General features: G+C 36.6%; 1 protein-coding gene across 5 annotated transcripts in view; it reads left to right on the top strand.

Moving 5' to 3' along the window:
* Positions 1-1,043: 1,043 nt before the first annotated feature.
* Positions 1,044-21,080, top strand: part of LOC127811662 (uncharacterized) — a 38,559-nt gene continuing 18,522 nt past the window's right edge. For 2 of the 5 annotated variants that reach the window (XM_052351732.1, XM_052351731.1), the window contains exons 1-5: positions 1,047-1,378; positions 1,841-1,962; positions 2,049-2,209; positions 7,957-8,074; positions 8,513-8,547. In XM_052351732.1, the coding sequence (XP_052207692.1) occupies positions 1,225-1,378; positions 1,841-1,962; positions 2,049-2,209; positions 7,957-8,074; positions 8,513-8,547 (590 nt within the window). In that variant the 5' untranslated portion in view covers positions 1,047-1,224. Of the gene's footprint in view, positions 1,379-1,840; positions 1,963-2,048; positions 2,210-7,956; positions 8,075-8,512; positions 8,548-21,080 lie in introns of all 5 variants that reach the window. The other 3 variants (XR_008025768.1, XM_052351734.1, XM_052351733.1) reach the window with 3 other exon arrangements.

Raw genomic sequence — 21,080 nt, 5'->3', positions numbered from 1 at the left:
TAAATTATAAAACGCTTAATCGCTAGGATTCATAAGTCATAAAAATTTATTTAAAAAGTATTTTGATCTTTTATTTAATCAATAACAATTTTATGAAAATAAATTATAAGCTCTCAAAAAATAAAAAGGTATAAACTTAAAAATAAAAAAAAAACTATTGAAGAAGTTATAAGTTGCATAACTTGTATGTTTTTTCAATTTTGCTAAATACATAAAATTTTATTTTTTTTACAAAAAAAGTAATTCGAGCTGAACACCTATTTCTTTGCACAATTTATCGAGCAAAATTTTGGCTTTGCATCAAACTTTCTAAACCAAAAATAAGAATAAAAACTTATAAAACTTCAAAGTGTTGTTAAATTTAAAAAAATATTATCTACTACTAAATAAGTGCTTAAAATCTAACGAATTGGTGAATTTTAATAAAAAAAATTTAAATGTGTGAAAATGTTAATGTAGATTATATAATGTACTTTATTTTTTACTTAATTATTATATATTTATTTTGATAAAATTAATCTCAATTAAAATTCTTATTTGATCATCGACTCTTAAGTGTCTCTCAATTTATTTTGATTCAATATTTAATTTTAGGTTTCAAAATATTGGTCTCTAAATTTAACTTAAACTTAATTTAAAAAATTCAATGTTATATTTTTGACAACATAAAAAAATCAAATTAAGAATAAAAAACTTATAAAATTTCAAAGTATTAGCTCGGGTCAAAACATAGATTTTAAGTCTGACTTACTTGGCTTGCCTCACTTATTTGTGTGGGTCGCGTCTGTAATTTATAAGGAAAATGTGACGATCTTTATTAAAAGTGTTGTGTATCGCAGTTGTCTTAATTTTTGTATTATTAAAAATAAAATAAAAAATAAGGTGAACAAGTAACTAAATCTTTAATTTTTGCATTAAAAATAATTTAAAAGTTAGACAACCTGAGGGGATTAATAGAATTTTCTAGATGAGTGGTAAAAAATTGGAAGAGTAGGGCAGAAAACGTGATTTTACAGGGAAACCGTCAAAGTTGAGGGACACCTGAGCAAAAAAGCATTCGCAAATAAAGGTTCAAATTCCCTCGCCGTATCGGCTTCGAAGCCGTAAGGCATGCTCCCGACCTCCTTCGCGACCTGAGATTCCAATCGTCGAAGCTCTCACAGCGACGAATCGAACACGCACAGATACAGAAAGAGAGAGTGATAGAGAAAGCAGGGAGAGAGAATGGGCTGCAGAAACAGAGAGTTTTTGGGGCAAGAAAGCGACGCCTTACTCTTCGCCACCATGTGCATCATTGGCCTCCCAGTCGATGTTCATGTCAAGGACGGTGCGATTTATTCTGGAGTATTCCACACCGCCTGTGTGGAGGACGACTACAGTGCGTTATCCGTGCTTTGATTGGGTTTTTTCTCTTTTATTTTTGTTGATCCTGTTGGAAATTTCTGAATCGAGGTCTAGGTTTCGAGTTTCTTGATGAATTCATGTGTTCGGTATCGTATTGGATTGGATCGGACTGACTCGTGCACTTTTTGAATAGGAAAAAGGAATAGGTTGTAGTCGGAGTTTTTGAATGTTATTTTTCCCTATACTTTTTGGATTTTAGAAAGTAGGAAGGTATGCACTTAGCTGGGCTTAAGGTATCCATATGGTGTACTTAGGTTTTGGTCTGTTCAATAGTACCTTTATTTTGTTAGGGTCTTCGATAACCTGGAAGAGGTCCGTGATCCATTTTAATCTCTCTCTCTCTCTTTTTCGCCCGTCTTCTGTTTGTAGCCTTCTATTAAAAATGAAAAATGTTCCTCCAGATTTGTAATTGATATCAATTCGTGCATGGTTTTAGGTATTGTGTTGAAGGAAGCAAGGATGACTAAGAAAGGGAATTCCGACGCTAATGTAGCAAGTGGGGAACTGATAGAAACACTTGTGGTCCAATCAGAGGATCTCGTCCAAGTGGTTGCAAAGGCATGTTGTCATTTTCTTCCCGTGTAGAATAATTGATCATTCGGATGTTGTACTAAGTGATCTGTACTTTTTTGGTCTTTAAATAGGGAATTTTGCTTCCAGCGGATGGCATTACTTGCAGTGTTGCTGGCCATGATGGAATGGATATTCCCAGCACTGTTCCTTCCCTAGAATGTGCAGGCAGAGAGGAAAAATTGAAACAATCCAACAACAACAACATGGACAGAAAGCAAACTAGTCGGACAAGGTATGTTATAATAAAACATTTGACTGTTTCAATTACTTACATGTACCAGATATAGTTTGGTTAATTTATATGAAGTATAAGGCATTTCAAACATCAAGAAACCACTCAATGAATGTTAAAGCATTGGATTTTCCTATATACAGTATACGAGCTCGTAATTGTGCTATGGCATTGTCTATTAAGTTGGTGGTCGAGATTTGAATGTTTGTGAACAACATACAATCTGTACTATGCCCAAATGTTTATGAACAACATGCAATCTGTGCTAAAGTTCTCCCATTTTTCATGTAAACCTTACTTGCCAATCACAACAAATATTTTTACATTAATATGCCTTCTTCATGCTTTAGTCAGAGGGACATCAATAGTTGTGGGCATGAACATAAGATGCTAGAACATGTAGTCACACAACTGACATGTTATGAACTTCAACTCCAAAAGTTGAATAACTTATGTTAGCAATCCAAGTGAGGATACCGTCCATTATGAACATCAACTTCAAAATTGACTGGTGAGTAATGGTCTTTTTGCTTATTTTTTTACCAAACTATACCTCTGTAGGTTTTCTTCATTACTAGGCACCCCACTCCCAGTAGGGTTTTGTCTAGTGACTCTGCCATGCGAAGTTGCAAGGGAGTCTTCCATGAGATGGTTCTCTCTGATACCTTCACATGTAATTAGGCCCTCTATTTCTGTTTTGGTCCCAGGTCTAGTCTTCTTTATTAAGGTTTCACTTTTCTTATGCCATTTGTTTTGCATATACCATAACATTAAACTAAGATAACACCAAGTATAAATTTATCAAAAAACTTTATTCCTTATGCATTACACGTGTGGCTCACATGCTTTAAAGATATACACATGATTTTGTACCCTTGTCTAGACTCTAACCCAAGTTGGTCTTCCTCCTGTCCCTTGCATGGTTTGGAATGTTAAAATGCAATGCATGGGAATATAATCTCAGCAAGGCATGCCATGACAATTCAATCGCACACAATGCATATTAATCACACATTTTATGTAGGCAACCTCAGTTTTCCCTCTATTTTCTCTTTCTTATGAGTGCACCTTAGGTTAATGCACATCATACCCCACATCTGGCGACATTATTCTCATGGTTTAAAGGCCCTGAAGGCTCACCATTGATCTTTTCATGCTTTCCCCTGCCAAGAGGGGTCACACAGACTTGTTTGGTGGTGAACCTTCCCATTCCTATGTGTTTGACTCACATTATGTAGCACGATCACAATCCACACACATCTCATGCGTATAATCATATTTTATTGCATAATAAGCTGCCATAGAATCATTTTATGCATAATGCCAACATAAAATAACCAAATCGTGCACACTTACTTCAAGCTAAGCCTTAGTTTCTTCATCCATTTAAAAGTATCTCCCCTCAGTTCCTTCCTAATTTTCATGCTTTTTTTTTTTTTTTTTGGGCATTTCTCTCACTATAGGACTTCTCCCTTGAGAGCCTCCCACTCTAACTCATTTCCTTCTGCTGGAAATGAGAGATTGAAGGCCTATTGATAGTGCTGAAATTATTTTAAGAGAAGGGAATGGAATAATTATTCATTAGAGTGTATCCTATATATACACGTATAGGAGTCCTACCTTATGTACAAGTCTATGCCATCTACAAGTACAGGATAGTTATCTAAGCTATTTAAATTTACAGAACAACTATCTTCAAAATAGGAATACAACTAATCTTCTAGGAGAATTATTCGGTCTCATCTTCAACTGATTTATCTTCAACTTCTAACATTCCTAATATTTAGGACCATTATCTGGGCTGCATACTTCCGATAATGCTCCAGATTCCTTCTCAGTTCTCCACAGATAGGCATCTCCAAGCTGCTAAAGCAGCTGAATGTATGGCAGCCATTTAGTCCTTGCTTGGTGGCATCTGTCTTGTGCAAGACCTGGCTCCTGCTTGAGCTGAAGCTGCTGCTTGGTGTCCTCCTGTTTTGTTGCCATGTTTAATCCTTTGGTGCCTTTGCTGCCTTGTGACACCTAGTAACCTGACTTAAAGTCATTCTCCAATGCCATGTTTAATCCCTTGGTGGCTTTGCTGCCTTGTGACACCTAGTGAGCTGACCTAACTCTTCTCCAACCAGCTCAAGACCTTCTAGAGGTCTCCAAAATATTTTCTGGAATTTTAGAATATCAGCTAGGGCTGCTGGAGAGTTTAATAATCAAGCTTAATTAGGTTCTAGTTGCTTAACCACCTAATTCCACTTTCATAAACTTTAACCAAAATTAATAATTTTTATATCATTAAAATCCTCTCATCAAACCTAGTAACATATTTAAAATGCAGCGAAGGTGGTTCCATTATTCTGTGTACGTGTTAATTTCTTCATCGGGTATATGGCTGGTATACATAAATATACACAGGTATGGTGCTTACACCAGAACAGAAAGTCTTCCTTAACATCTCTGCTGTGTGCACAATGAAGCTTCCCATCTCCAGCAACAATCTTTAACAATGAAGTTCCTTCTTTATCTCTCACCGTTAGCATCATTCTTCCATTTTTTCTTCTTCCATTAATGGTGATCAGCCGCTGCAACTTACAGCAGTCCCTCTTTATCTTCTAAATGGCGATCTTCATCCCGTTTCCTGCGGCATGGAAGTCTAGTGTTACAACGATTCTCAAAACAGAATCTTTAACTGTGATGTCATCTTCCATCAATGGCAGCATCACTGTTCTGTGTACAGCAATGATGAACTTTCTCCTTCTGCAATGGTGATGATCTTTCAGGTGGTGACAAATAACACGCAGCACTCCTGCAAGATTTCCCACGGCAAGAGCCTTTAGTGAAGGTTTCCTACATTTTGTTACCTGTGATGCAGATGCTTACATATAGCTGCAACCTGGCCCTGTTTTTGTTCTCCCTATCCCTATATATATATTTGCCTCTGTGTGTGTGTGTGTGTGAGAAAAACCTAAACCACACAGTGTTTTAAATAATTCTCAACCTCAAGCACTTTCTCCTCAAACTTCTCTCAACTTGAATGACATAATTGTTATACTATAGATTAATTTTATTCTCATACCTACCCTCATTTGGTCCAGAATAACCCATGTGGCAAAAATCTTGATGATTTAAACTCATGACATCACATGCATCTCATCCTAATTATATAATTCCCCAATACATAGTCATTTTACCTAAATTGTACCTTAGGCTTCTTAAATTTCTCTTAATTACTCTAGTACCCCTACCTTAGCCACATGAAATTATTAAAATATTACTTTAACTCGAACATTGCAAGGGTTCAAGGTGTTAGTGTTACAATTACAGCATTTATGTAAAGTCTTATAGCAAGCTCTTATTTTTGATTCTTTTGCATCTCTTCATTTCCCCAAGACTTTTTCTGATTTGGGGCTTTTTCTCTGACTCGTAGAACCAGTTTTGTTGTATTTCAATAGCAATAGACATCTCAATCCAGATTTGGTTTGCCTCTCGTTCTACCATCTAGTCTCTCCTAGCCCACATTTTTTCCTTGAAAATAGTTTGTTTTTACCTTTCAAATCCCACCATTTGATTCTTGAGCCATGTTTTGTATCATTTTCTCTCCTCTATTTTCTATTATGGACCCCAATGACCGTTAAGTCTATGTTGAGTGGTCAGACATTCGTTTAGTATGACTTCATAGTCCATACAACATAAGTGGTCCTCTTGTCTGATAAGAAAGTAGTCTGTTTGGATAGTTGATAATCCATTTTTATATGTGATTAAATATTCATTGCAAGTTTTAAACCTCTATGATGAGCTCATATGCCATGGCGTAACCAAAATAGATTTACACTTATTATTCTTTCTTCAAATTCATAACCTCCATGTGCATCTGTATACCCATTCCTTTCTTTACCCATATGACTATTTAAGTTACCTTCTATTATGATTTTCTCTCCTCTAGGTAATTCTTGTACCAACTCCTGTAAATCTTCTCTAAATTTTGTATTTATCTCCTCTCTTAAGCTAACTTGTGGTGCATATGTACTAATAATATTTATTGTTTCTTCTCCTATGACAGCTTTAACTGCAATAATCTATCCCCTATTCTTTTCACATTCACTGTTCCATCCTTTTAGAGTTACCTATAATAATCCCCATTCCGTTCTTTGTCCAATCATTCCCTGAGTATCATGATTCTATAAATATTTAGCCTTCTTTCCAACCCATCTCGTTTTTTAGAGGCAGATAATATTGATTTTCTCCTACTCATCATGTCCACCACTTCTATAGATTTTTCTATCAAAGTCCCAATATTTCATGACCCAATCCTTAATTTATGATCTTGGACTAACTTCTTTACTTGCATCCGTCCATGTAAATGTAAGAACCCATGTAAGTTCAACATCACATATGGGCTCTGATGCACTGGCTCTAGCTTCTTTTTTCACTGCATGTGAGTACTGCAATGTGTTGCTATGAAGGGTTACACCCCAATGATTTGTTAATTGTAAGGATTCATGTTGTTTAATTATACAAGTTTTACGTTAATTGTCAGTTACCTAACACAACTTGCTCTTCTATCTGCGCTTGGGACTGGCTGTAGATAGGAATCTACAGGTGGAGTTATATGCAATGAAGCTGTGAGAAATAATTTTATTTGTGGATTTTAGCATTTAGCCCTTTTGAAAATAAGTTATTTCAAGTTATTTTTTGGGTACCTTTTTGTCATTTATCATTAATTATGCATGTATGATGAACTTCTTACCATTTTGGTGCAATTTTGATTTATGAAGAGGGAGAACAATAAATTTTTTTTCCAGTGCTTTCATCATTTGTTGCTTCTATTTTATCAAATCTATTTGGACCAACTCCATTCTTACCTAATTTGAGGAAACAACCAGTTTCTAATTTTTTTCCCTTATTCATGGTTAACAACTAAAGGTTCAGATTGAGCAGGCATTTTACTATTGACATGACTGATTTTTTTTTCTGTCTTTTTTTTTTTTTTTTCCTTTAGCCCAAATGACTGAAATTTGGTTCCATAAAGATGATTTGTGTGGTCTAAAGGCATGTAGACGGCCTTATTTGTTTTTCCTCTTTTGGTAGTTTACAACAGGTTATCTTTTTTGTTTTATTAAATATATATTTTTTTACAACAGATTCTTTTGCAGTAATGCTCTTTGATTGTTATTATTATTATTAATTATTTTTTTTTTTTTTGGGGGGGGGGGGGGGGGACAGTGCAGAATTCTTGTAAAATATTTTAGTAATTATGAAGGTCTGAAATCTCCCATGCTCCCTTATCATGCCAAATATTTTCAACCTTCTTTTTAATGGTTCACTAAAGGCTTTTGCAGCTTTATAAATTCACAAAAATATTTATTAACCAAGATGATTTTTTTTTTTTTTCAACTGGATTTTGATCAAAGTTAGACAAAAGACAGAAATACATGGAAGTCTAGAATTCATGTAGCCGACCCTACATTGTGGGATAAAGGTTGGATATGTTGTTGTTGTTTTTGGATTTTGATCAAGTTACTGATCCAGTTCATGGGTGAAATTGTCAGTTAACTAAATATTTTTGTTACAGTACATCAAGTCACATGGTATGTTCTGCATTTATTTCTGTTTCTGTTTCTGCATCATGTTCTTCTTTGCTTTTTCCCTACCCTTAAAATGCTTGATATATTAAATGTTATCTCATGTCAATATAATATTATGTATACTTGTTGTTTGGGTTCAAACTATGAGCTTACTTTCATTTTACAAAGCAGGAGACAACCCCAAATTGAGAATGGAATTGCTCAGGGGTTTACACATACAACCAAGCGCAATCCAGGCAATTCTTTATCAGTTGAGAATGGGACGTCAGTTGGTGTACACTCTATGAAGGTGAAGTTCTTTGAAATGGTAAATAGGTTATATTTTTATTTGAAATGGTAAATAGGGTCTCGTGGAAAATAACTATCTGGGCATGATGCTTCCAGCAGGAGAAAATCTTGATTTTACTACTACATCCTTTCTTTATGGTTGTTGTATAAAAATAGTGCACTAACCAGTGAAGCTGATTTTAATTCGGTCACATTAATGATGCCTGAAAATTGTCCTCTTTGTCTCTTGTCTTTTCCTTTTGGGTTGGTGTTGGTTAGTTTGCTCACAGTTTTCACCTTAGATGCATTGCTTGCATGTTCATGTAGCTTTTATTTCAAATGCATTTGCAATATTCCCCAGTCTTCGTTGCCCATTTGGACACTTGAATGCCGTGTTGTAACTTGTGAAACTTCTCTTAGTTCTTTTCCTTATTTTCTGTTTACTTTTCTCCTGATTCAGATGGATGTAGCTTCCAGTGCAGCAGTTAATGGAAGGTACATATTCCTAATGATTTTACTGGTTTTCTTATTTGTCTTTCTTGGCAATTATTTGGATAAGATTTCTGTGGAAAATAATACTTTCCTATATTGCATTGTATTGTGTAACTGTACATTGTACACTCGGTATTTATTACAAGTGTGATTCCTGATTTAGGCTACCAATCTCAAATAAATAGGGATTGATCAACTCAATCAAGGAAGAGAAAAAAAGAAAGGGAAACCATACCAAATAGGAAATATAATGTTATCCTAATAAAAAAGAAACTCTAGAAATAAGGAAATAGAGAAATTCTAGGAACGAAACAATTATCAGAAATATTTTTGGATTTCTAACACTCCTCCTCAAGTGTGAGTGGATATAATCTATTCCCAACTTGCTGATGATCTCCTGAAATCTTGACACTGGTAGTACATTGGTTAATACATTAGCCAACTAGTCATTAGTTGGAATGTAAGGAGTACTAATTAATCCACAATCAAACTTTTCCTTGATGAAGTACCTATCTACTTCGATATGTTTGGTTTGATCATGTGGAATTGGATTGTGAGCAATATTGATGGCTGACTTGTTGTCACAATAAAGTTTCATAGTCTCTTTTTGCTTAACTTTGAGATCTTCAGCAATGATCTTGAGCCATAGAAGTTCACATACTCCATTCACCATTGCTTTGAATTTAGCTTCTGCACTAGACCTAGCAATGTTTCTTACTTCTCCAAGTTTCTAAGTTTCCTTTTAGAAAAGTGCAATAACCTAATGTGGACCTTCTTTTCGTGGGAGACCAAGCATAATCAGTGTTGGTATAGGCTTCAATAATGAACTTGGTACCTTTCTTAAATAGGATACCTTCCCATGGGGATGATTTAAGATGATGGAGGATTTTGAAGATTGCTTGTATATACTCTTTTCTAGGTCATGCATGAATTGACTTACCACTCCAATTGCATAAGCTATGTTCGGCCTTGTATGGGATAGATATATATGTTTATCCACTAGTTTTTGATATCTTCCTTTATTGGTCACACTATTATCTCCCTTTCCAATTATTTTGTAGTTTGGATCAATAGGAGTACTTCTTGCCTTGCTATTGGGACTTCCGGTCTCTTTGGGGAGATCCAAAATGTATTTTCTTTGAGATATAAAGATGCCCTTCTTAGAATAGGCCACCTCAATACCAAGAAAGTATTTGAGCTTGCTGAGGATCTTGATCTCAAATTCTCGGGCTAGACACTTCTTGAGTGACTCTTGTTCAACTTTATCATCCCTAGTCACAATTGTGTCATTAACATATGCCAAAATGATAGTAACTGTGGAAATCAAGGAGGTTTGGAAGTCATTAGGCAAGATATTAGGCAGCTTTGAAGCAAGGATAAGGGTAATCAGAAGTTGTGCAACGTGCATGGATAAGAAGCCGAATTTTTAGAAGAAGATAATACTATTTATCTCATCTAGTTTTCTGTTTAATTCCTATTTTTTAGAGCTAGATAATTTGTAGTTTAAATAGCTTAAGATATGTTGTATATAGGATAGACTTCTACCTAAGATAGGTGTCTTCCATTCTGCTGTATATTTATTTCCTATGTGCTGTGAAGATTATTATTGAATTCCAATACTCGATTTTTTCATGGTATCAGAGCAAGAATTATTTCCTCCAGTTATCAAACCCTAAGCAGCTAGTTGCTGCAGCCACCAACCATCTCTTAATCTCCTTTCTTCCTTCTACCCGATAGTACCAGAATTCTTTTACAATGGCCAGCAGTCTATCCAGATTATTCCTACACCAAGCAACAATGCTGTAACCATGGATAATAACAGCATGATTGCTATTACAGGACACAAGCTCAACGGTTAGAATTATCTCCAATGGTCACAATTAGTGTTGATGTTCATATGTGACAAGGGCAAAGATGACTACTTGACCGGAGCCATAGCCAAACCAGGAGAAGAGGAACCAGGATACAGAGGTTGGAAGACAGAAAATAACATGGTGATGTCTTGGCTCATCAATTCTATGACAAATGAAATAGGTGAGAATTTCCTTCTTTATGATATCGCACAAGAAATTTGGGAGGTTGCTAAGGAAGCCTATTCCCATATCGAAAATAATTTGGAGTTATTTGACATAGAAAGCGTTCTTGATGACCAAAGGCAAGGTGATTCCCATGTCACACAATACTTTAATTCCTTAAACAAGTATTGACTTCAATTGGATAAGTATGATACTATCTAATGGAAGTGCACAGAGGATTCAACAAAATACAAGAGTATTGTGGAAAAGAAGAGGCTGTACAAATTTCTCATCGGTTTGAATAAAAACCTAGATGCTGTACGTGGGAGAATTCTTGGAACAAAGCCCTTGCCAAGTCTTAGAGAGGCCATTGTTGAAGTCCGAAGGGGAGAGAGCTGGATGAAGATTATGCTCAAGCCTACAAGTCCAACCTTGGAGCAATCGGCTCTAATCACTCGAGGAAGCCATCAAATTGTCTTCAAACAAAAGAAGGGCAGACCTTGGTGTGATCACTGTCACAAGATAGGACACACTAAGGATACTTGTTGGGAAATTTATGGTAAGCCACCTGATTGGAAGCCAACTCATGAAAGGAAGAGTAGAGGTGCTTTAGCTTCCACGGAGGAAACCACAACAACCTCATCACCTAATTTGTTCAGCAAGGAACATATGGAATGGCTTCAAACTATGTTCGAAAAGACCCAATTTTCTCAGCCCTCTAACTTGGCGTCCAGTTCCATAGCCCTTAAAGGTAAATCATCTCATGTTTTAACTGCCAAAAGTGAGTTTTCTACTGTATGGATTGTTGATTCAGGGGCTTTTGATCACATGACTGGAGAATCTAATATACTAACTAATTTTCAACCCTGCAAGCAAGATTGGGTGGTAAGGATTGCTGATGGTTCACTATCAAAGGTAGCTGGAATTGGAATGGTGGCAGTTTCAGATGATTTAACCCTAAAATTAGTTCTCTTGGTGCCAAATTTAGACTGCAACTTAATATTAGTGAGCAAGTTATCTACTGATTGTAATTGTGTGGTTAAATTCTCACAAAATTTGTGTGAATTTCAGGACTAGAGTTCGGGGAGCACGATTGGCAGTGTTGAAGCATGTTCGGGCCTCTACATCCTTAAAAAGACTTCTTCTAGCAGTAAACTCGTTCAATCGAACAACTGTTCTTCTCTTAAACCAGCTATTTATTTATCTAATTTTCATTCCAATAATGATGCTATCATGTTATGGCACTATAGATTAGGTCATCCTAATTTTGTTTATCTTCAAAAATTGTTTCCCTCTTTGTTCAAGAATAAAGGGAATAAAGATCTCCATTTGTTACAATGTGAAATCTGTCAATTCTCTAAACATATACGAAACACTTATCCTAGCCAATTTATACTCAATTTTTGCCTTTCTCCTTGATTCATAGCAATGTGTGGGGGCCTTCTAGGGTTAGAAACATTATTGGGGCTCGTTGGTTCATATCATTTATTGGTTCGTATCATTTATTGATGATCATACTCGCTTAATGTGGGTATTTCTTATGAAAGAAAAATCTGAAGTTGGTTTTATCTTTCAAACTTTTCATTCAATGGTGTAAAGACAATTCAATTCCAAAATTCAGATCTTGAGAATAGATAACGACAAAGAATATTTCAATTCTATCATTGGTCATTATCTTTCCCAACAAGGCATAGTACACCAAAGCATTTGTGTTGATACCCCCCCAACAAAATGGGGTTGCAGAACGAAAGAACCGACACTTATTGGAAGTTGCGAGATCCCTATTGTTCTCTACTAACGTTCCTTCTCATTTTTGGGGTGAGGCTATTCTAATAGCCGCCTATTTAATCAATAGAATGCCCTTACGCATCCTAAAGCATCAAACCCCTAGTCAACTTCTTCTTACTTTCTTTCCTCACACTCGGATCCTTTCACATCTTCCCCTCAAAATTTTCAGTTGTTGTGCATTTGTTCATGTGCATAATCATATGAGAAGCAAGCTTGAGCCTCGGTCTCTCGAATGCATATGTATAAGTGCTACTCTCCTGAACTTCAAAAATTCTTTACCTCCATGGATGTCACATTTATTGAGAATCAGCCATATTATCACAAAACTGATATTCAGGGGGAGAACACTCAAGATACTTCCTTAGAATATCAGTTTTGGGATTCTATTGATTGCCAAGAACTTGAGAAGACCGAGAAATCTGAATCTAACACCTCTACCAGCCATTTTCCTTCTCCTACCAAGGAATTTCTTGCCTATACTGTCACTAAACTGCAGGTTTACTCTAGAAGACAGTCCAAACCTAAGGAAAATGAGGCTCCAACATGCCCCAGGATTGTTCAAGAGGCTGAGCTGAAATCACGGGTAGAAAGAGGTAGAAATACAACTGGTGAGGATACTGTTACTGTTTCTATTGATGATGAGGATTTACATTGTCTTATTGCCTTAAGGAAGGGTGTGAGAGCATGCACAAAACATCCTCTATAAAATTATATCTCATACAAGGGTCTCTCACCAAAATTCAGTGTGTTTGTTTCAAATGTAAACAAAGTGTAGGTTCTTAACAGTATCCAAGAGGCTTTTCAGCACCCTAGATGGAAGGAGGCTATTCTTGAGGAAATCAAGGCCTTGGAAAAGAATGAAACGTGGGATATCACTGATTTGCCTCCCGGAAAAAGCCTTGTGGGCTGCAAGTGGGTTTTCACAGTAAAATATAGGGAGGATGGAGAGATTGACAGATTCAAGGCTCGGTTAGTGGCAAAGAGCTTCACCCTAGCTTATGATATTGACTACTAAGAAACATTTGCTCATGTGGCAAAGTTGAATACCATCAGAGTTTTGCTGTCCCTAGTGGGGAATTTCAGTCACACAAAGGAAGTATATCCTGGATCTCCTTAAGGAAACAAGAATGTTGGGTTGTAAATTAGCTGAAACTCCTATGGAATCTACAGTAAAATTGGACATTGGCAAAGAAAGTAATATAGTTGACAAAGGAAGGTATCAAAGGTTAGTAGGAAAGCTTATATATCTATCACATATTAGGCCGGATATTGGATTTTTTGTTAGTGTTGTAAGTCAATTCATGAATGATCTCAAAGAGGAGCACTTGGAAGCAGTTTACCGCATCCTAAAGTACTTTAAATCAACTCCAGGTAAGGGGTTAATGTTCAAAAAACAACAAATTGAGGAATCACAGTCTATACAGATGCTGATTGGGCTGGTTCAATTTTTGATAGAAGGTCAACTTCAGGGTATTATTCATTTGTATGGGGAAATCTAGTGACTTGGCGCAGCTAGAAGCAGTCGGTTGTATCTAGAAGTAGTGTAGAGGCCGAATTTAGAGCAATGGCTCATGGATTTTGTGAAGGAATATGGCTGAAAAGACTATTCCAAGAGCTGAAAATAGATACAACAGAGTCAGTACAGGTGTTGTGTGACAACCAATATGTGATCAGCATTGCTAAAAATCTGGTTCATCATGATTGGACTAAACATGTGGAGATTGACAGACACTTTATCAAAGAAAAACTGGAAGATGGAGTATTCAAGCTGATCTACACTCTACTAGTAACCAAGTGGCTGACATTCTCACTAAAGCTGTATCTAGAAGAATATTCAATGAATTGAGTTGCAAGCTTGGCTTGAATAACATATTCAACCCAGCTTAAGGGGGAGTGTGGAAATCAAGGAGGTTCGGAAGTCATTAGGCGAGTTATTAGGCAGCTTTGAAGCAAGGATAAGGGTAATCAGAAGCTGTGCAACGTGCATGGATAAGAAGCCGAATTTTTAGAAGAAGATAATACTATTTATCTCATCTAGTTTTTGTTTAATTCCTATTTTTTAGAGCTAGATAATTTGTAGTTTAAATAGCTTAAGATATGTTGTATATAGATAGACTTCTACCAAGATAGGTGTCTTCCATTCTGTTGTATATTTATTTCCTATGTGCTGTGAAGATTATTATTGAATTCCAATACTCGATTTCTTCGGTAACCATAACTTGACTTGAATGCTTAATGAACAACATGTGGTCAGTGGTCTCCCTACTTTGCCTATAGCCCATTCCAAGCCTTAATTTTGTGAATCTTCCAAACTAGGCTATTAGGGATTGTTTGAGACCATACAAAACTTTTTTTTTTGTCTACATGCATGATTGTGATGCAGCGTGTAGCGCGAGTGTGAAGAAAACACACTAAAATAAATCCTTAAAAGAACAAACTTTAATGGCCGAATCTTGGCTTTCAAGAAGACGCAAAAACAAGACTGTTTTGCTAAGAAAACCCAAATAGGTTGCTGAAATTTGATTAATAAAAACTTGATTACAATCTCTAGATCCTAGGTATATTTATAGTGTTTGACTAATCCAAATCCATCTAATATTTGGAAAACAAAATCCAACTAGAATTCTAATAGAAATAAATCCTAAATAAAAGTCAACTAGAATCCTAATAAAAATAAAACTCTAATCAAACATAAAGTAGAATCCTAAATCAAGTAGAAACATGAAATAGAATCCTAAATCAAGTAGAAATATAAAATAGAATCCTAAATCAAGTAGAATTCTAAAACTTAAGAAGTATTAAAATAACATTATGGCACTACTATTTTGATGATACTATTCCGGTTTAGTTGGGTCAGCCTTGGGCTGAGTCTTGATTGGTGACCGCATCATTCACCTTCACTTGAGAAAAAATTCGACCTCGAATTTTGATCATGTTTGGACAAATCCACATCCAATAAGTACGAAGAGAGATTAGCCACTTTGAATGTTTAGAAATACCCATATGATTAGGCAAATCCACAACATAAGTATTGTCATTGGTCTTCTTTGGAATCTTGTAACGACCATACTTCTTTGGCTTGAACTTGTTCTGCTTTCCTGCTGGAATTTGTTTATTTTTCAAGAATATCATGACTTCATCTCTAATCTCAAATACCTTGTGCTTCCTATGCTTGTCAGCTGTCGCCTTATATTTCTTATTTGTGCAACTTTTGCTTGACATCTTCCTGAATCGCTTGAACTTTTCTGCTAAGGGAACATGAGCAAAGACATTCCTCCCCTTCTTAGCCATATCAGCATTGGCATGGGTCCAATCATCGCCATGTTTGTTGCCTTCTGCCTCCATTGCATTATTACTGTTAGATTGAGGACGTTGAACCTTCCATCTTGAGTGCTTCTCTAATCTAGTAGATCTTATTGCCTTCGATTCAACCGTGCCAGATCTTGAATAAACTGTAAAAGGATTTGCTACCATGACCTCCATCTCCTTTACAGTCGCAAGTCGATCAGAATAAACACCACCATCCTTGGGTTGCGAAGCAATGCTTGAGCCATCGAGACTAGAAAATACCCCAGTATGAGTCAATAACTTTGGAGTTTCTGTCATGTTAGTAGCATAAATCAGACCTGAGTTTGCAAATGTTGAGGTTGTTGGGACAACATAATCTTCGAAATCAAGTTCCACTTTAGAAGCTTTGGTTTGATTCTTTTCCACTATGGGTAACAAAGTATAATGCACACCTTCTTTCTCAAGCTGATATGTGTTTTTCCTACCCGAGTGCGTAGCATCCACATCAAATTGCCAAGGCCTCCCAAATAAAATATGGCAAGCATCCATATCAACAATATCACAATAGACTTCGTCGGAGTACTTATCAATAGAGAAAGGCACCCTGCAACGTTCATCTACATGTATACCACCAACTTCTTTGATCCATCCAATCATGTAAGGGCTTGGATGTTTTTTAGGAGTTAACTGCATCTTTGCCACCACGTCTTTTCTTATGATGTTCTCTTGACTTCCACTATCAATAATCAACTCAAAGATTTTTCCTTTCACCGTACACCTCGTGCGAAAAAGCTTATGCCGTTGAGTAGTATCTTCATTCTTTTGAGATAGCATTGACTTCCTCATTACACAGGTATATTGCCCATGTCCATAATCTTCTTCGTCATCCTCCCCATCAGGCCCGCAATATACTTCCTCTTCAGCAACATCTTCCTCTTCATCGCTATCTTCAATCACTGGTCTTCTAGGATTAACAAGGACATGATTAATGGGTTGTCTTCCCGCTCCGGCTTGATTCACCCCATTATTCAGGTTCCTGTCATCATCAACTCGTAGTAAGGTGCCCAATTAGTTGCTATGTTGCTCCAATCGTTGTTGGATAGTACGAGTTACTTCCCGCTGTTCTTTGATTGCTCTCCAAACTGCGGACAACCCGTGATCACCATCACGAGGCTGGTTGCTATTGTTACCTTCAAGATTGGCCATCTGATTGGTTGATTAACCGCTCTGATACCACCTGACGTAGTGTGTAGCGCGAGTGTGAAGAAAACACACTAAAATAAATCCTTAAAAGAACAAACTTTAATGACCGAAGCTTGGCTTTCAAGAAGACTAAAAAATAAGACTGTTTTGTTAAGAAAACCCAAATAGGTTGCTGAAATTTGATTAATAAAAACTTGATTACAATCTCTAGATCCTAGGTATATTTATAGTGTTTGGCTAATCCAAATCCATCTAATATTTGGAAAACAAAATCCAACTAGAATTCTAATAAAAATAAATCCTAAATAAAAGTCAACTAGAATCCTAATAAAAATAAAATTCTAATCAAACATGAAGTAGAATCCTAAATCAAGTAGAAACATGAAATAGAATCCTAAATCAAGTAGAAATATAAAATAGAATCCTAAATCAAGTAGAATTCTAAAACTTAAGAAGTATTAAAATAACATTATGGCACTACTATTCCGGTTTAGTTGGGTCAGTCTTGGGCCGAGTCTTGATTGGTGACCGCATCAGATTGGCTCCAAAGTTCTTGCCAAAACCTGGTGGAGGCTTCGTACAAACTTCCTCTTGTAGCTCTTCATGTAAGAATGCATTCTTCACATTGAATTGCTACAAACACCAATTAGAATTAGTTGTAAGGGAGAGCAATACTCGTACTGTATTTATTTTTGTTACCGGTGCAAACCTTTCTTGGTAATCAACTCCATGAGTCTAAGTGTACCCTTTAACAACCAGCCTTGCCGTATACTTTTCAAGGGTTCCTTTATCTTATACTTGAGGGTGTAGATCCATTTGCATTCTACTGATTGCTTCCCCATAGGTAAATTCACAACTTCCCATGTGTTATTCTTCTTTGGTGCATTCATCTTCTCTTTCATGGCTTGTACCCAATCCTTATTCTCTAAAGCTTTGCTTATTGAGGTGGGTGTCAACGATTGAAGTTTAAAGTTTGAATGGTTGGCGATTGAATAGAAGAGGATATGGAGCCGAGAAGATAAAACTTTATTTGTTTTAAGTTTTTGAATCTCTTATGTAAATCTATAAATTATGAAGCTATTGTTGTAATCTAGTCCTATTAATTAGGATTGTAATATGTTCCTAGTTTTTAGGAGAATTATTAGGAGCTTTCTTGTATATATTAGCTTACACACGGAATGGAAGTCAAGGAATTTTATTCTCTTCAAAGTTCCTTTTGACATGGTATCAGAGTCGACTTTCTAATGGGCTCTTTTTTCAGGCCTCCAGTGCCTTTCTCAAGCATCCGTTATCACCACCTTAGTGGGATAATCAAGGCCTCCTTTGCCTCTTTTCTTCACTTGATAAGCCCTCTGTGGTTCCTTTTTTCCTCACCCGATCTTTGATTATTTATTCCTTCACCCGATAGGATAGAATGTCTATTGCCTCTAACACGAATCCTACACCGGAGACGATGGAAACCAACAGTACCATGTGTTACGATAGCTAGCTGATTAGTATAAATAATGGTGTAAATGACCGTTAAGCATAGCTAGGGAAATGTCCTAGCATGCAGAAACGCGTGAAGCGCACCTAAGCGCATGCTGTAGCCACTTGTAAGTGCACATGGGCGTGACCCTACTGCTTTTGGTGCCCAAACTACTAGCTTGATCAGTATATATAACTGATCAAGAGTGCGCCTAAAGAGATATGTTGAATGAATTTGGAAATCAATTTCCCTCAATCTCTTCTTTGAATTCTCTCTCTATTCTGACCTCTCTCTCCCAATTATCTCTTTCAATACCATTCTTGATTCCTTGAGACTCCACTGTTAGATTTGAGAATCTAACAAATCACGGAAGTTTTGGTTGTTGGAATGGGCAGTATAGGCAATGGAGGAGAGTTGCAAAATCTCCAAGCGGCCTACTAGTTGAATGGGAAAAATTATTTGAAGTGGTCCCAGTTGATTCGTACTTTTCTCAAGGGAAAAAGGAAACTAAGTTATCTCTTGGGGACTGGTCCTAAGGAGGAAGATCCTATGCTTGCAGCATGGGATGAGGAGGATTCCTTAGTGATGTCATGGCTATGGAATTCAATGGTACCGGAGATAAGTGATACGGTGATATTCTTAACTGCTAAAGACATATGGGAGGCAGTCAAGCTCACCTATTCCAAGGTGAAAGATGTTGTACAGATCTGCGAAGTAAGGACCAAGATTGTTGCCAGTAAACAAGGGGTAAGGTCTATCATTGAGTATGCCAATACACTGCAAACTTTATGGTAAGAATTGGATCATTACTAATGCCTAAAGATGAAATGCAATGAAGATGCTGCATTACAAAAAAGGTTTGCGGAGAAAGAAAGAACTTATGATTTCTTGGCGGGACTTAATATGAAGTTTTTTGGTAAGAGTTCAAGTTCTTGGTAAGGAGGATTTACCCTCTCTAAATGAAGTAATCTCTATAATCCGGGCTGAAGAAGGGAGAAGGGGAGTGATGTTGGACAAGTCTCCAATAGAGAGATCAACACTAGTGTCACTAAAGGCTCCTAACAGGAGTCTTAAAGAGGAGAAGGCAGCTGGGGATAGAGACTCTCTATTGTGTACCTTTTGTAAAAAACCTAGGTATACCATAGAGAGATGTTGGAAGTTACATGGAAAACAATCCAAAGGAGGACAACCAGGGGCTAGAGCCAAGCCTAATGGCTAATATGGCTGGCAACCAACATCAAGCAGAACAAAAAGGATCAGAATAGGGAGAAGGCTTGGATCTCAACTAGGCAGAAATTGAGTAGCTAAGGAATTTTCTAGAATCTCTTGACAAAAAAGAAAAAGGTACCTGTTCTCTTGCACTTACAGGTATTTTCTCTCATTCTCTTACCATACATGCTTTGGGAATAACCCAACCCTTGGATCCTAGACTCTAGGGCAACATATCATATGACCTCTCTTTCCCATTATTTCATTACCTACAATCCTTGTTCAAGTTCCAAGAAAATAACCATAGCAGATGGGCCCTTAACCACCATTGCCGGTCAAGGAGATATCATTCTCAATGAATATCTCACACTGAAGAATGTTCTCCATGTCCCTAAATTATTCACTAACCTTATCTCCATTCAAAAATTAGTCCTAGACAACAATGGCAATGCTAACTTTCATCCTACTTTATGTGAAATTTAGGGACAAGAATCGAAGAAGATGATTGGGCTTGCTAAGTCTAGGGCTGGCCTATACTATCTTGAGGGACCGAATGAGTAGGAGAAAAAGGAAAAGGTGAATTCTGTGCCATGTTTGGTGCAATCTAGTAGAGATCAAATTTGGTTACATCACTATCGCCTTGGTCACCCCTCATTTTTCAGTCTTGGAGTCATATTTCCAGCTTTATTTAGGGGTCTTGATGTTAAAAATTTTCAGTGTTCAGTTTGTGAATTTGCTAAACATAAAAGGGTGACCTATCCTTCATCGAATAAAAGAACTTTTGTTCCATTCTCTCTCATTCATTGTAATGTTTGGGGCCTTGCAATCGTTCCCAATATTTCTGGGGCACTGTGGTTTATAGTGTTTGTGGATGATTGCACCCGAGTGATGTGATTATTTCTTATGAAAAATAAATCTGAAGTGAGCACTATTTTACCCAACTTCTATAACATGATTAGTACTCAATTTGGAGTGAAAATCAAGGGACTAAGATCTGATAATGCCAAAAATTTCTTTAACCAATCTCTATCAAATTTTTTCCAACAAAAAGGGATTATCCGTGAGTCCTCTTGTCCCTATACTCCTCAACAAAATAGGGTGGCCGAGAGAAAAAATGGGCATCTATTGACTGTTACTAAAACACTTCTTTTTCACCACAATGTTCCTAAACACTATTAGGGAAAAGCAGTTCTAACTGCCACATCCTTTATCAATTGGTTACCTTCCCAAACTCTTGATTCTTTGAGTCGTATGCAATTCCTAACCAAACACTTTCCTGACATTCATATCCCTAGTTGCTGGAAACCAAATTTTTTTGGGTGTATATCATTTGTCCATATTCATAATCCTCATAGAGGCAAATTAGACCCTCAAGCTCTAAAATGCATCTTTATTGGATACTCATCTACTAAAAAAGGCTATAAATGTTACCATCCCCCTCCAAAAAAATTCTGTCAGTTGATGTGACTTTTGTGGAAAACATGCCTCATTTTGACCATTCTCATAACAGCCAAATAGTCACAGACAGAGACCAATTTTCATCTTTACCTGATTTGGATTTTTCT

This window comes from Diospyros lotus, chromosome 10 (genome assembly GCF_014633365.1).
Source record: "Diospyros lotus cultivar Yz01 chromosome 10, ASM1463336v1, whole genome shotgun sequence".
Classification (NCBI taxonomy): domain Eukaryota; kingdom Viridiplantae; phylum Streptophyta; class Magnoliopsida; order Ericales; family Ebenaceae; genus Diospyros; species Diospyros lotus.
The sequence above is the reverse complement of the archived record's forward strand: the minus strand, read 5'-3'. Positions and strand labels throughout refer to the sequence as shown.